A 16,757-nucleotide genomic window follows, 5' to 3' on the forward strand; every position below is an offset into this window, starting at 1 on the left:
ACTATTTCAGTATCCCTAAAAGCACATTCATTACCACACATACTCAGATAAACACGGGGTCTCGCTTTGAAATAAAAACCCATCAGTTCACAGCTGGAAATAACAGGACAAATGTCCTTAGTGTTGTTCCTTCAATATTTTTAGGGACAGTTTGCAGAAGGGAGGGAACTCCCTGAACGCTTCTCTCTGCCTGAATCCTCTTTCCCCCTTTGCTAAATAAAAGTCTTCTGAAAGCCACAACAGCTCCTGTAACTTTAAACCTGGGCTGAGATCATAACTTCAGCACTGCCCAAACAGAGCGCAGAGGGCGGGCCTGGCTCTTCTTTTTGAGACCACCTTAGGCATGCTCCCACCCCCCTGCTAAACAAAAAAATGCTGACACCACTCAGATACTTTGCTTTAGCTGTATAGTTATCATCTGTGCAAACCTCTCCCCTTCAGCAACAGCAGCTAAGGGAATATTTGGAATACCAAAGTCGTTTCTGCAGTGATTTCTTTTCATGATCTCAATTCTTGCTTGACTCTAAAAAATCTATCAGAGTCTGAATCCGTCTGGTCTCAGCATTGGAAAGCTCTTCTCTAAGCGGAAAAAAGATGTTTATTAAAGTTCCATTCTTCATCTTCATTCTAGGGAGCGTGCCCCTCATAGCACTTGCTGAAGAAGGTAAGAAAAATCTTAAATTCAAAGTATTTGCAGATCTTTTAAATGAGCAGTTTGTGCGTTTACTCAGATCTCTGTCCTGTCTATAAAGCTCTTCCGTAAAGCTACCACTCAGCAGTTGCTATGGTTGTATCAGGAAAGAGACAGCAAAAGTTTTGTGCTGAGTTATGTGCTGTTGGAAAGGACTTTCTGTGCATCTGAGCAAAGGGAGCAGCACTGGAATGTTAATCGGCACTCCTGGAAGTGCCTTTGGTTTCACCACATGCAAGACTGCAGGCAAAAAGTTGTAACCAGCATTTAGGTGGTGACGTTTTCTGCTGTGAATGTCACTACTAAACCTTTCAATGCAAGAGTTTAACTTCTGCACTTGGAGGTTAATACTCCCTTAGCCATAAGCAATGTGTGCACATGAGGGAAACTAAAGAGGAAGAATTATTACCTGAGGCAGGTTTGAAAATATGACATGCCTCCTCTGGAAAAGTTTGTCTGGTGAACTATTTCTTTTGAATTTGACAAGAAAGATAAATTAGAAGTCTTTCTAACAGAGTGATTTACGGACAGTAATCAGAATTGCCCTGAAAAGCACTTTATTCCAGGAACTTCACATTCATATTTATTCTGTGTAGTATGTGAGTGATGTGAATGAGTTGGCCATGAGGCAACGTGCTCAGCCTGTGCACAGTGATGGCAGCAGTGCCTGTAGGGGTGAAATCCAGCAACCTCTGCTGCAGAACACGGGCATTCTGTGTTGCAAGTACCAGTTCTCTGAAAACAGCAACCTGAAACTCAGCCCACTACTTTTCCAAAGCGTCAGTTGACTTAGGATCATAGAATGGCTTGGGTTGGAAGGGACCTCAGAGGTCATCTCTCTCCAACTCCTTGTCTCACTTGGATTTTGGGACCCTACCTGAGACATACGGCCTGATTTTAGCCTGGTGACAATCCATATCATTCCACTGGAAGTAACAGCTGTAGCAACATGCTGTACATTTCAGTGTTGGCTTGTGACTTAACTGGAGTTCCTGATGTCCTGTACGTGAGGGTATAAGGCTCATAGTTCAGAGTTACACTTCAAAACTGCACAGAAAATCTAAAAGCAATCCCTATTAGGTAAACTCCTAAATATTATTTTCACTGGGTCCCAGCTAGCTTATCTTCCCAAAGCACCAGTATTAAAGATACTTTACAGTACAGTTTACAGCCATTAAAGATTAGACAAGAAGGCACCATCGCTTTATAGAACGATCTTAGGCAGGTTCTTGTGTACCAGAACTGCAGGAAAAATGCTCTTTTATCTTTAGGCTTTTGAGGAATTTGAAAGTACATTTTCTCTCAACTTTCCCATATGGAAGATTCTATTTTTATTCAGTTTTATTACCAGTATAATTTGCACTGAACTCCATAGATGGATCTAGAACATGGTTTTGGGGTTCCTAAGGCTGTCTAGGTTTTATGACTTTTCAAGTGGGGCTATCATTCAGGATAACATTCAAAAGCAGGCTCCAGGTATAATAAGCAAGGCTCAAATATTTGTTTCACTGCTGTTTGCCAATAACCATCAACAATTCTGAGTTAGATCAAACCTAGAATGGATGCATCACCATTGGCAATCTAATTGCTGTGAGCAGTGAGGATGGAAAATTTTTTTTGGCTTGCAGATGTACGAGGTGGAGTGGGTATATTCAGATACCTGAATCACTGAGGCAGGCAGTTTGCCCTGAGGGTTCAAGACAAAGTTTCCTCATCAGATTCTGATGCCTCAACACAGACCAGGTCACAAACAAGTGTGCAGCTACTCCTGTATTTGGGCACTCCAGTATCTGGATTGAGGCTGAGTCCAAAAAAACATGTTTCTTCTGATCAGAGAGTAAACTTCCAAAGGATTATTACTTGTTCCAAGCTCCTCCTGAAATTGCTAAATAAGTTTCTGTCACTGATCACATATCTAAATCCTTAGATCCTTTTCCCCATCCAGATAGTGATGCACAGCTCGAGCAGTTTCAGTACTATCTGCCATCTCTGAGTTGCTGCAACATTACAAAAGCCAGAGAGAAAGGAACAATTTCAGAGCCAGAAACATGACTGAAGGACAGCTGTTATCAGAGCCAGTAACTGCACTATCAGCCAACCTGTGAACAACACGTTAGGAAAAACAGGAGTCTGGGAAATGCTGGAAGCACTGCAGTGCTCTTTGGTCAAAGCACAGTGAGTTACATCTAACATCGGTAACTTAAAAATGAATGATGATATCTGTTAAAACAACCCAGGGAATGTTAAGAGGAATTTTTGGACTCCAAGTCAGCAACTTCATATCCAATAGAATGGACTGAGTGTTTTAACTGGGTCACAAAGCAGTGCAGAACTAAGCTGTGAAAGGACAGAATACAACACTGATGTGGAAAAGAAGAAAACTAAGTTATTAATTTCCTTATTTATATGTGAGCTTCCAAATAAAATTGATGACAGTAATTAGGAAGAATTCAGAAAGAAAACCTGGTAACATTGTTGCCTACTTACAAACACTTTCGTGTATGCTTTGTGTAATCCATTCATGGTTTCAATCCTGTCTGAAACAGCCAACTCTTTTGTCATACTTACCACCCAAGGACAGCCCCAAGCGCTCCACCTAACCTGATGCATTTTCAGACTAAACCATTTCCTGCTGAATGATTAGCAGATACATTTGTCCTTCTGTGATCCTGGTCAGCATATGAAAGCCTCAGGGAAAGCTTAACGGGATCAGTCCAACTGAAATGGAAGTTAGCCCAGCATCTTGCTGGGCAGGGCATTCATCACATGATGAAAAACATGAGTATTCCAATGTAGGCTTTAGAGGCAACTCATCTCCTGACTTGAAACCTTCCCTATGGTGCAAGTATCACCGTGGGTGAGGGGATTACTCTATTGGCTGTCACATAACATGCACAAAAATGGACATGATTGCTAACAAGTTCCTACATGTCACTTGAGCTGTATCAACAGTATGTGCACCCAGACTTAACAAGAGGCAATGCTACGCAATGCCTCCTCATGCAAACCCCAACGTTCAACAGATCTATGCTAGACAGTGGGACTAAAAGCAGTGAGTGTGCTTTGCTGCATCTTGCTAAAAAGACCAGCAGAGAACATAGCATTTGCATTCTCCTCTTCACTGGGACGCCTGCCCAGCCATTTCTCAAAAGGTAGGAGCAAGTTTTTGAATCTGTGTAGTTTTATACAGAAAGGAAACTGTCATATTTACAAGCTTACAAGCGAGCCTTTCATTGACTCAGGTGGCACAGTAAAACTGCAAACAGAGGCTGGATTCTCAGCGCTCGTAACTTAACTTTCCACAGAATCCATGCATTTCCCTTAGATCCTGTATTTCTAAATCCACAAAAAATAAGCAGCTGACAAGCAAAGAGAGATAGAAGAACATTAAGAATCAAAAAATAGTAAAGCAAGGTTAGCCCACCGTGTACACGCTGCTGGTCTCTGACAGAAGCATGCAGTGTTTCCTCCGTGTGTCATTTCAGGCAAACCATACGTGCAACACCACAAAACTAACCAGCCCAGCCCTAACTTACAGCCTTCCTCAGTGGCACGTTTGTTTTGTTGGTTTGTTTGTTTTTTGTCTGGATGTGGTCAGGGACCACAGGATGGAAGCCAAAGGGCTGCCAGGTCCCAGCGCTCCCTGCGTCCCACTGCCAGGCTGCAGACAGGCAGGCTCTAGGAGGGCACACACCACACCCTCAATATCCTCAGTCTGCATTCATGCAGCAGAAAAGTTCATTCTGCTGCCTGGCACAAAGCTTGCTCTGCTTCATAACAAAATGTGGGACTGGGAATACAGGGGCGCTGGGAAGTTCTGAAGGAAACTGAGAAAAATGATGACCAATTTGTTTCCAACCCACTGTCTCAGAAGCACTGCCAAAGACTTGAAGGAAACCAACTGTGATGCTGTGTACCCTCTCATGTTGCTTTCCCATTGCTTCATGCTTGTGCATCTTTGTATTTGCTGCTTACAAACACCACAACTGCCAGCATAAATTGTATCCTCAGGCAGGACTCTCCTCTCCTCTCCTCTCCTCTCCTCTCCTCTCCTCTCCTCTCCTCTCCTCTCCTCTCCTCTCCTCTCCTCTCCTCTCCTCTCCTCTCCTCTCCTCTCCTCTCCTCTCCTCTCCTCTCCTCTCCTCTCCTCTCCTCTCCTCTCCTCTCCTCTCCTCTCCTCTCCTCTCCTCTCCTCTCCTCTCCTCTCCTCTCCTCTCCTCTCCTCTCCTCTCACTACAAGCCCACAGAGGACACGCTTCATTCTAAATGCATATTAGAACATTTCTTTGACTATGAAACCCATCCAAATATTATCTAGTGTGTTATTAGTTAGTATGAATGCCAGACTAAACATATCTGAATGGATCTCTCTTGCTGTGTGTAATATACAGCAAATAGCCAAGAACCACTGTGAGCAAAATGAAAGCCCAAGCAGCATCCAGCTCTGTGTGTATCTCAAAGAAATGAGCTAGGAAATAATGGTGCAAACAGTTCTGCTGACAGATTTGAGGAGTCAGTCACCTTAATGAAGGCTGTGATAAAGCACTGCAGGAAATAGCCGTGTTGAGCTGGCAGATGTGAGTGGATAGTTTTTGGAAGGAAGTGATTCAGGGGAAGATTCTTTTATTACAGTATCTGAAGTCATATCTTAATTCCTTTCATCCGTATTCAGATCCCTGTATTTGTACACAGTTTGTGTGATTTCTGCTGTACGTTCTGTAACACTTGCTCACCCAGAACATAAAATTCTATACTTCTCTCCTGAAGCCACAGAATCACAGAGCCATAGGGTGTGGAAGGAACCACTGAAGATTGTCAAGTCCAACCCCTCTGCTAAAACAGGAGCCCCTTCCTAAAGCAGGAGAGCCTCAGCTCCAACACTTGTTCCCTTCCAGCCATGCACTGCTAAGAGGCATTGTAATACTGCAGTTTTAGGTGCCACTTGCAGAAAGATCCCAAAGAAACTTGCTCATACCTCCAACCTTGTTGCCCCAGCCAAACCCTTCCTGCTCAGAAACCAGAAAATTGCCAGAAGACTGTGGCAGGACAACCTTCTGGTTACAGGACAGCAAAAATCATCATTAAGTGGTTTAGACAGGTTCCTGGTGTAGCAGCTCTGAGGTCAGTGTACACAGCAGATGGACTGACAGCAGCCTTCTTAAAGTCACAAGCCTTCCAAGTCTCAGTTCTACAAAGATAATTTAGAAAGAAACACCCCTCAATGGAGTTAGATAGTGTTTCCCTAACCACAGCTCTGTGGCCAGTTGTGTCATTTATCATAGAAAAAGCTTTGTCAGTGACCACCTTTTCCTCCTGTGGCTTTGTTTCATAGCTTTGGTTATGGGTCACAGACATACCATGAGCACTTGAAGAGCAGCTGTTTTTCCTCAACATCTGCCCCAGTTAAAATATATATGTATATTTTTGTTTTGCTTTCCTGTGGGTATCTATGTATGGACAGCGTACAATATAATATTGTAGCATTCAGAAGGTGGGACTTATTTCAGAAATAGCCGAGTGCTTCTTTTAAATTTAAAGCCTGGCTTTGTTCCTCTGGCTTAAAGCAGTCACAGCAATAGAAACCATCTGCAGCAGGGCGTGGTGACCAAAGGAAATGTTTCTGAAAATTCAGCACAACGTTGTCATGAGCTGCACAGAAGAAATGAACAAAGCCAGTCGTGCTCAAAATAAGGCTGAACTGAATCCTTCCCTGTGCATCATGGCAGTGTTTCCAACTGGCAGATACTTTCACTGTAGTTCTGTCCTCCAGCTTCCTTCATTTCATACGGCAAAACCTGTCAAAGTTTGTATAAGGAACAGCAAGGAATACTTCAGCAATCAGACAGTGCATGCAACTCCTGAACACCCCAGTGTAGGCACTCAGCACACTGCAGGACACTCTTTATCATAGCATGGTGTAGAACTGCAACTTCCAGAATCAAATAAGAAAAAAACCACCAACAATACTTGTCAGTGCCATGGCCCCAAAAAGCCCAGAGAAAGTTCTCAGGGTACTGAATGTGTCACGAATCTTGCAGAAGCCACAGCTACAAATGAGAACTGCAGTTCTCAAGAAATTATTCCTTGCCTTTTTGTCTGAAAATTTTAGCTGTCCAAAGGCTCAAAATCCAAATGGCAAATAAAGATAACCTAGCATATTTTAGCAAAACTCATTTTCAGAAAAAGTCCAAAACTATTGGGGCCTGGATTTGGCACTGTGGAAACATTCCATGGGCTCACAGTCAAATGGAGTCAGGAGAACGCAGGAGCTCTGCATCAGGACAAATCCTGAGGCAAATGTAGCCCAGGCAGGATGGCTCATAGAATCATAGAATGGCCTGGGTTTTGGACACAAAACATGCAGTCCTTCAAACACCACTCGCTCAGTAGCTCAGGAAGAAGATTCTGAATACCAGCTCTTAAGAGAGGGAACCCTTTAAGATTTGCAATTTTTACCCTGCAGAGATGGAAATGACCAAATGACCCATTCTGAGGGCTTCCTACTTCAGGACTAAGCCCAAGTAAAGGTTCTGAGCTGCCTTTGCCCACTCACATCTGGGTTTGTTCAGGCTGCTGAGAAAAAGGAGATCCTCCAACATCTGTCATCTTCAAAATATCTTTGTTGTTTTTGGAGACACCTGAAAGAAATTCTAATAGACAAGAGTTTTACAACTCACTCTCCTTTCCAACACAAGCACTGTGATTTGAAAGCAACCCTAAGAGGTTTTTCTAGTAAATCGTCTCCTTATGAATAACAATGAGAAGTGAGCTCATCTTTCCCTAACTGGGTCATGGGATGCTTAACCACGCAATGTTTTTGAAGCAGTATTAAACTTTTAAGGCCATCAGATTCTCTCCTGGTGTGAGAAGCTGAGGGCTGATAGCAGCTGGGGACTTTGAACTGAAATGCACACAGCTGGAACGTAGGCAGAAGGAGATGGAATGATTAATTCACATCCACAGCAACCTATAGCTGCAAACAGAAGAGGCCACGGGACTATTTGGAGGCTATCTCAGTGCTGTGAGGTGATGTTTTTTATTTACAGCCTTCTTTAAGATCACAGTAAAATCATATACACAGCCAGTACTCGACCCTATGGCTCTTACTACATGAAGCCAGCTAATGACCAAAGTACACACGAGCTTACATCCCACTGACAGTATTCTTTGATGTCAACAGTAGGTGCTACAGCATCCAAGAAGCCACACAGTTAAAAACAAATGGGCACTGCTGTCAGTTTACTCTTCTTCAGTTTCCAGATACCTGCCTGGCTTTGAGCTTATTCCCAGCTTTCTCTGAATTGTGCTGCCTAATATCTAATATTCCTTCCTATAAATGCAACATACCAATAACAAATGAGTCTCCTGATGACAGTTCAGCAATGTGTGTAACTACACAGCAATGTGTAGAACACATCTGTCCAGAAAACAAACCTGGAAATGTAGCCCAGGGACCATGCTCCAGCAAACAGGACCTCAGCTTTAGCACAGTGTTATTCAGAGTGGAGTGGCCTGGGACAAACCCTACAGATCTGTACAAATCAGGTCAACCTCAGAGCTTCAGGAAGTTAATACAGGAGCCTCATTATTCTCATTTCAGTTAAGAAAAGCACTCCCAGAGGATGATCCAAATCTCAGGTGAGCTGAAGTACCTTCTGGAAGCATTTACCTTCCTCTACAGACTATAAAAGAAGGTCCTTATTAAAACACTCTAACAATCCTTATTAAAACACCTTCACGAAGAACCTAAAATCAGGTCAGCTCAATCCAGGCCATTTCCTTTTGTCAGTCACTGCATACCTATGGAAACACACTAAAATACATTCCCTACGTATCACTGGTTGCCAGGAATATTTGATAACTTGACCACAAAAAAAATAATTACTTCCATGGTCTGTGACACTCACCAGTTCTCCACACCTTTGCTCTGTGATACCATTTCCTTTCCTGCCTTCACTGTCAGGTCATTCTTCAAGGCTGGAAGGTGCTGCCATGCCAGGAGTATAATTATCTTCCCTGAGTAAGCTGCTTGTTTTTAACATATTAAACATACTTTGCTTTCCATCTGGGGTTTTTCTCTGGTAATTGGTTTTCTCCGTCTGTGCTGTTTGGTGAATAAAGGATTTCTTCAGTTCTGGCTACGATTACAAATCTACCTGATCCATGCAATGCATGCTATTGAGCTGTACTGCAGTTTATTTCTTTATGCTTAACACGCGCATGCCATAATCTCAGTGTTGTAATGGAAAGGTTTTGCCATATAAACCAAACCTAAGCATTATAGAATAGCACTGTGTCTTAAAATACCCTGATATTTTAAAGAGATAATGAACATGCCTGGAAGACAAACCCCTTTCTGCTGTTTATTTTACGAGGAAGTTTTTCACCCAGAGGGTGGTGAGGCACTGGAACAGGTTGCCCAAGGAGGCTGTGGATGCCCCATCCCTGCAGGCATTCAAGGCCAGGCTGGATGTGGCTCTGGGCAGCCTGGGCTGCTGGTTGGTGACCCTGCACACAGCAGGGAGTTGGAACTGGATGAGCATTGTGGTCCTTTTCAACCCAGGCCATTCTGTGAATCTATGATCTAAACAAATCACAAGGCTGCTCACTTGATTAAAAAATGATCAAAGCGTTATTTTTACCATCTAACTTAAAAGAATGCTTTACCTGCCCTGTTCTGGTCCTTCTGTGAATTATAAGTGCATTTTTGGGAGACTGGTTGGCCTACTGAGCTGGCTGTATTAGGCTTCATGATTTTCATCTGTTAGTATCTGAAGTACTATTTTCACACCCACCTTTTGGAACTTAAATAGAAAATGTGTCTGTATTTGGGCTTGTAAATTAAAGTTGTTTACTGGGGTAAATATGGAACCAGAAACCTAAGCTTAAATCAGTATTTAGTACTTTGGAGAAGGCACAGCTCTTGTTCTTGCATTGCTAGAGAAGGATGACCACTAATTTTGTTCAAAGATGAGTTTTGGGAGGAAGGAGATATATCTGTATGTTTCCAGTACAATTCAGTGGCAAATGGAAATGAAGAATAATTTGGTTTTTTTGATATCTGATCACTCACCTTCTGCATGAAATGTTTCCTTTTAAAATATTGATGTCTTTTTAAAAATCATTTCAAATTACATGTGGGCTTTTTCATTTGAAATACCATTTTTCACTTAAAGAAGGCAGTTGAAAATTGCATAAAGGTCAAATGGAACTTGAATTAAAGAAAAATAATTCCTAATAGATTTATGTACTGAAAATCCAAAGCAATTCTAACCATCTTCCATTTTGACACAATAAAATGCCTTGGTTGAAAAGGACCACAATGCTCATCCAGTTCCAACCCCCTGCTATGTGCAGGGTTGCCAACCAGCAGCCCAGGCTGCCCAGAGCCACATCCAGCCTGGCCTTGAATGCATCCACAGCATCCCTGGGCAACCTGTTCTACAAATGCTGTTGTATAAACAACCTTGCAAAGGAAGAAAGGATTTGATATTTTGTTCTTAATTAATCAGCACCTGACAGTGGTTATCTTACATACAGCTCAGGTAAATGATGTGTGTTGCCTGTCCAGGGTTTTCTCCAACACCTCTTCCTGCAAATCTCTCTGTTGCTTGAAGGGAACGAACGCAGTTCTCCCCCACTCCACTTTCAGCTACCATTGCAAAATATCCCTGCAGTAACTCAGAATTATGCTGAATGTGTGAAATGATAAACTATGCTTGAAAGAGTTTATATAAACTTTTGCCCCATTTGCTGAAGGAAAAGTCTGGCACAAAATCTGCATCCAGGAAATAATTATCCAGGAGTTTTCATGTTCTATGCCTGATGGTTTTTGATCAGGACAACGTCTGCTCTCTGCTTAAAGTCACACACTGCTATCTGCAATTAGCAGAAGTCTTATGCTCAGGGAGCAGCAAAGCAAGCAGCTTGACTTCTGAGCTTTGTAGTCACAGTGAATTACAAACTCCCAAAAGCTATCAGACCACACTGGCATCACACTGTGCATGGTTGTAGTCTCATGAGTCAGCATGCAACTTTATCAAATGATATGTGTGCTTTCAGTGTCTTCTCGGTAATTGCCAGTTATCTTCACATACATATTTACATTTTTTGTGTTCTATCTTGTTCTACTTAATTTTTCCTACCTGGCCATATACACGAGAAATTGGTTGTGTGGGCCAAATGTGAGCATAGATGACATGTAAGTCTAGAACAAAAAGAGGAGACATAAAAAACCAATTTAAGCTATGGCAAATCAGCTTTGCAACACTTAAAAGCCTCTCAATAGATTTCTGTAGTAATACTTTCTGAACTCTAGCTATACCCAAAAACATTAATGACAGCCCTAAACATGAAGGTTGTAGCTGAGACTGAGCTAGTACTTGAAATATGGAGTAGTTGCATTCACCTGTATGGAGGGGAAGACTCGTACTGAAGAAACATTTCTCTTGGAGAAAATGTTTAGTGATCAGTCCTTGCACAGCACTGAAACACTGCAGCAGCTGTGTGCTTAAGCTCTTTAACCCACAGGAGAAGGCAGAAAGTCCAACTAATACTCTAAACGTAAGTGCAAAGCAGGCAGATATATATCTCACGTTTAACGTAATTTAGAAGTCGAAGTAGCCAAAACATGTAACTACCAACTAAAAATCCAACCTAATTTTCTTAATTTTATTCAGCAAGTGCCATTCTAGAAGGAGAAGAAAGTGCAACAATCGATTTCAAAGACAGAAATGACACAGAGCTTGAGGAATTACCGACGCTGGTGAGTACCAGTCCAAGGAAAGGCTCCTTTCTATTACCCAGATCTCACAATCTGCTTTTGCCTCATTGCTTAGATTTTAAACCATCATAAATTACAGAGAACAACTCTGAGTTTGAAAAGCAAGACCGCGTGCTAATGCTTTTGCTTTGCAAACAATTAGGTTGAAGGTTACAGTGCTCAAAGCATTTCTGGCAGTACATCTGTGCTGCCTCTTTGTTGCCATTTGCCTCTTCTAGCTCCGTCTCTCTCTCCATACTGACAAACTAACAAAAAACCAACAAACCCAGAAAGATCAGACAGGTCTGCAACCTTCTGCATCCTGTCCTGCACTTCTGTAGTCCTGCTGGGAATTCATCTGATCTACCAAAGCCTTTATAGCGGGGAAGAGCAATCAGCTGACAGATTAAGAACTATAAATGCTTACTTTCATACAATGACATACTGAGGTTTTCTTTCCCCTCTGTTTTCTCCCCCAACTCTTTTAGCTGCCCACAAGACTACAGAGTGTAACAAATCTCTTGCAGTTTGGAAGACTAATGACCACAGAAAGTGCATTTGATGTGCCTGATGAAAATAATAACGCTACGTATTATGAAGTTAACACTGAAACTGTTGACGGTAAAAAAATCTTCCATTTTCCATTTTAATATATCACAATCTATTTACTAAATACAACATCTGGAAAATTCAAGTACCAAAACTAAGAAGCTCTTGAATACAAATTCAATTCCAAAATTAGAGAACTGTACTAAACAGATCTTGTATAAGTTTCCATGAAGAAAAACGACATAATTGGACATGACTTAAATGTCACTGCTATAGATTGGAACAGTCATTCCTTTAGATATTAGCTTATCTTTCTATAGTTTCAAAGAGCTCTTTGCATTCACTCTTGAGCGTTTCACTTTCTCATTACTTATCAAAAAACTACCTATTACACAGCTCCATACCATTGTGTTAACAGTCAATAAAAGTTTTCCTTGGACATAGTGCAGTAAATTGGGATGCAAGTAATTATTCTTTCTTACTTTACAGGTGGACTGAATGGGGAACAGACAGAGAAAACTGAAAAAGGTATTAAACAAAAGACAAGAGAGAACTGAAGTGTCAGATGATACCAAGTGCTGGGTCCTGCACTTTGGCCACAACAACCCCAGGCATTGCTGGAAGACTGGATGGAGAAATGGACCTGGGGGTGTTGGCTGAACAGGAGCCAGCAGTGTGCCCAGGTGGCCAAAAGGCCATCAGCTCCCTGGCTTGTATCAGCAGCAGGAGGTGATCATCCCTCTGTGCTGTGGGCAGTGTTGGGTCCCTCACTGCAATACAGACATGGAGGCCTTGGAGTGTGTGCAGAGAAGGGAACGGAGCTGTGAGGGGTCTTGTAGTCTACACAGACCAAATCACAGTATGCATGGCTTTGCAGGTCTCAGTACAAAGAACAGACCAGCTTGGTGACTTCAGCATGTTTGCAATCTAGCGCAGAGGCTAAAAAAAATCCAAGCAAACAAAAATACCCCACAGAGCTGCTGAAATTACCAAGCTTACCTGAGAGCTCCTAACACAGAAGGAAATCTTCCCAGAAATTCAGCACAGATCTGTCAGTTCTATCACTAGTCTCCATTATCAATGTTCTTCATGAAAAACATGCCAACAAACCCAATTCCTTCTTTCAGGTGGCCTGGAAACAATTGCACTCGTTGGAATAATAGTTGGAATCATAGTAGCTGTTGGAATCCTTGCTGGAATCATAATTGCTGTTGTAAGGAAGATGTCAGGCAGGTACTCGTAAGTAAATTGCTAATTAGGCTTTTCAAAGAGCAGCATCCCCTAAGTGAGGTCACAGGAATTGCCTCTGAAATTTCTAATACTTTCAGTTTGCCAAACGTAACCCCTGCCACAAGAGCTGCCAACATTGTGAGCCCTTCAAATCCCCTCTCAGACAATGGAAACATCTGTCAGACACTGCAGGCATAGTGCCCTAATACTCATCAGATGCATGGCTTTTGGCTCAGCCTACAGATATGAGGGATACTGAACTTGAGGACCAAGTTCTGGGAGAGCTGGATAACACGCAAGCACTACCAAGTGATCTTTACCTCTGGATGTTTGTGGAAGCTGGTACTGAGCAGTGTTGTTGGTGCCACTCCATCTAAAAATGCTCTACAGACTCCAAAGTAGTTATAAAACCACGCTGCATTTTAACAGAATTCCCTCAGCATTAACCAGCAGGCAGTAAATAAATACTTCCAGTAGTAGGGGCAGGAGAAACAAAAATACGAGCTGGGAAGAAAAATAAAGAGGTAACAGGAAAGATGGGGAGGGAGAGAAAAAGAGATCACATAATGACATTTGGGTAAATTGATGAAATATAGAGAGATGTCATGTTTTCTTGTTTTGTTTGACAGGCCCTGAAAGGAGTTGAAACAAGTAACCATGCCATTTCATGTCAGTACACACAAGTGCTTCTTACTTCAGAAGAACTAAAGACTATTCCTGTATCAGTGTGAGAAGATGATCCATGGAAGATATAGTGGAAAAGTTCCACATCTATGGGGATCCCACACAGCTCTCCCAAAGACTTTTCTTTTTTTAAAACAGACTGCAGAGCATGGAACATTTGCATAGGATTTTTGCTAACCAGGAGTTTCCTAGAGGAACAAAAAAGATTATCCTACAGGAGAAAGCTCCAGTAGCAATGACATTTACATCTGAAATATGATGTGCAGGTAATGTATGCTAGCTTCATTTTAAATGCTGCTGGCAAAGATTATTTTACATCACATATTATATATTTCTTTTTTCAAAATCTTTTAAGTGTTTTGGCTGGTTAAGTGCTTGTGGCATGTTCATCTACTGAATTAGTAAGGTAGGACATTTCTTATCAGAAAGGAGGTATTGCTTCAGATATTGATACTGATTTTCTGCTCAGTACTTACATTATCATGTGGCAAAGTATAATAGGTCCAGCTGGAACTGACCTACCAACTAAAAGCTTGTGCATTTGACTTGCAACAAGAATTTCCTGTCTTCTCTTGTTGCAGAGACACAAGGATTGAAATACACATCCTGAATTAAAGGGTGCTTGGAAAATACCCAGTTTTGATGGGTCACTTTAACCAGTTATTCAGCACGCTTTAGAGCTGATGTGCAAAGGCTTTTGGATTCATGTATTCACGTTTTTCTTTATAACTGTCTTTTTCTAACAGGATAGCCTGCTTGATCACATGCATGAAACACTAAATCAGAGCATGTTAGTGACATATAGTGCACCCTTGGACTCTGCAGCTTTCTACTATGGCACATTAAGTGCAGCAGTATCTGAACACGCAGAGTGAAAGCTGTGTATGTCAAATGGCTGCAGTGCATTGTGTTTTCTAAACTAAAGCATCAAATGTTTGGTGTAAAAATCTTACATTTCATATGGCTGACATGTATTAAACAAGTCAATTTACATAGATTTACATGTGTTTTTCTGTTTCTTCTTTGTGTCATGAACCTTCCCATCTATCCGATCCTTGGAAAGAAAATGCAAATTATGCCATGTTTCAGACTAATTGTTCTCTATTTTTCAAAAATAACCTGAGAAAAAAATCATTGAGAGGTCTTTTAGTGCAGTTCTTAATGCTCGTGAGTCTGCAATGACTGCCAAGTTTGTACACAGCAACAGAAGTAGGGAAAAATTAAGATGAGAGATTTGTAAATATCCCAATTGGGCAACATAAATATTGACTGCATCTGAAAAGCCTTCACTTGGATCTTGCTTGCTTGAGCTTTAGTAAACTTTGTCTTCCTACTGGTCTACACCAAAAATTACACTCTTTTGGATCTAGAGATCAAAAAGCTGTGATTTCTAGAAATGGGTGCTTTTCTGTCTCATTTACTTTAAAAAAAAAAAAAAAAAAAAAAAAAAAGCCCTCTTTCCTGACATTTGAGTTCAGACTTTCCTTTAATCTCATAACTCAGGTGTATATGTACACATGGTTTTGGTTTGTAGCTTGCTGTCAGCAACAGCAGTCACCTCCAAACTGCCAATGTTACTCTAGGTAACACTGGCAACAGTCATTTTGTTCCTTACCCAGGGAGATTCTAATGTAAAGTTCTCCACAAGAATGAGTTCCTCTTGAATAAATTGTTCCCATCACATCCCAAGATGCATCCAGGCAGGCAATTCATAATGAAATGGAAACATACTTCAACTTGTTTTCAAAGTCTGCTCTGACAAAACATGACTGAGGTTATTATGCATAGAGTGAGACTTTAGAATAGGTATGCAGCCATACAAGATGCCACTGACTTTAAAGAAAGTCATATATTTACCTTTCCATGCTAATCTCATGTAGTTAAATCTCAGATACCAAGGCATATCCATCCCAGAATCTGTGCACAGTAAGATAGTACCATGGAATAATGCATCCATATGTCACCTCTAGCTTAATCTCATTTGGTTTGGCTCTGCTTACAATCAAAAGCTGAGTACAACTAAACTGAAAGGAAAATTAATGATACCACTGCACAGTCATGTGTTTACTATATGAGAGTCTATCACAAGTTTAAGCCTGGTGTGTACCCAATGTCAGTTCTTTAATGCGGAATTAGTATTGGGCATTTTTGAAGTATGTAATCCTGGCCCCGAAAGTGGGCTGCAAATTTTTGTTATGGTTACTGAAGACAAGGGAATTCACTTTAACTTTTTTAAAAGGCACCTAGCTTGTGTCAGTACTTTCTATCTATGACTCATACTTTCTGTAGCATTACTCTTGAAAAGAAGTCATGTAGTTTATCCAGTCATTTCCGAAAGCTCTAATATATTACATCAGTTACCTTTCAAGCAAAGTGAGGCCACAGGCTCTTACAGATTAGCACATGAGATTCCATCCCTGAAATACAATGCACACATGCCTACATGTGGCATTTCCAGTTTGGCTCAGTTAAAGATATTGTGTTAGCTGGAAAGAGTCACCTTTCACACTAGCATTCCTTGCTTCAGTTTTCCTCTGTACTTTTACATTATGGTACAGAAAGGTGCCCAGATTACTTGAGCTATTTTGTTTCCATGTCCATACGTACACTGCTTTTTCAAAGAGAAAAAAAGATCAATTATATATAAAACTTATCAGTTTGCTTGTCTGACTTGTATGAATCAGCTAAGAACAGTTTTAAACTCACATAAAAGCAGTAACATTACAGCTTTTTCCTGTTGTGACAATAGGAGAGAACAGTATTTTCAGTTACTTTAGATTTGACAATATCTTGTCTGTACTGGAAGGTCCCCTGCAGGATGCACTTGATGTTTGAACAAAA

The 16,757-nt window shown here is 41.2% G+C and overlaps 3 protein-coding genes across 8 annotated transcripts in view; 1 reads left to right on the forward strand and 2 right to left on the reverse strand.

The window, feature by feature from the left end:
- The window catches only part of DHRS3 (dehydrogenase/reductase 3), a 164,186-nt gene that overhangs the window by 140,520 nt on the left and 6,909 nt on the right, over nucleotides 1-16,757 (reverse strand). The gene's annotated exons all lie outside the window — the stretch shown is intronic.
- Nucleotides 1-16,757, reverse strand: part of LRRC38 (leucine rich repeat containing 38) — a 56,387-nt gene that overhangs the window by 30,755 nt on the left and 8,875 nt on the right. The gene's annotated exons all lie outside the window — the stretch shown is intronic.
- PDPN (podoplanin) lies at nucleotides 340-14,913 on the forward strand. 3 transcript variants are annotated; one of them, XM_031613393.2, is made up of 6 exons: nucleotides 340-664; nucleotides 11,371-11,456; nucleotides 11,942-12,074; nucleotides 12,492-12,530; nucleotides 13,130-13,241; nucleotides 13,862-14,913. In XM_031613393.2, exons 1-6 carry the CDS (start codon nucleotides 595-597, stop codon nucleotides 13,866-13,868), a joined length of 447 nt encoding a protein of 148 aa, XP_031469253.2. In that variant the 5' UTR covers nucleotides 340-594; the 3' UTR covers nucleotides 13,869-14,913. The 3 variants fall into 3 exon arrangements, with proteins under 3 accessions (XP_031469253.2, XP_089979248.1, XP_031469254.2); XM_090123122.1 differs by having other exon boundaries at nucleotides 13,130-13,231; XM_031613394.2 differs by having other exon boundaries at nucleotides 341-664; nucleotides 13,130-13,235.

Source organism: Phasianus colchicus, chromosome 22 (assembly GCF_987193195.1).
Source record: "Phasianus colchicus chromosome 22, bPhaCol1.hap1.1, whole genome shotgun sequence".
Lineage (NCBI taxonomy): Eukaryota > Metazoa > Chordata > Aves > Galliformes > Phasianidae > Phasianus > Phasianus colchicus.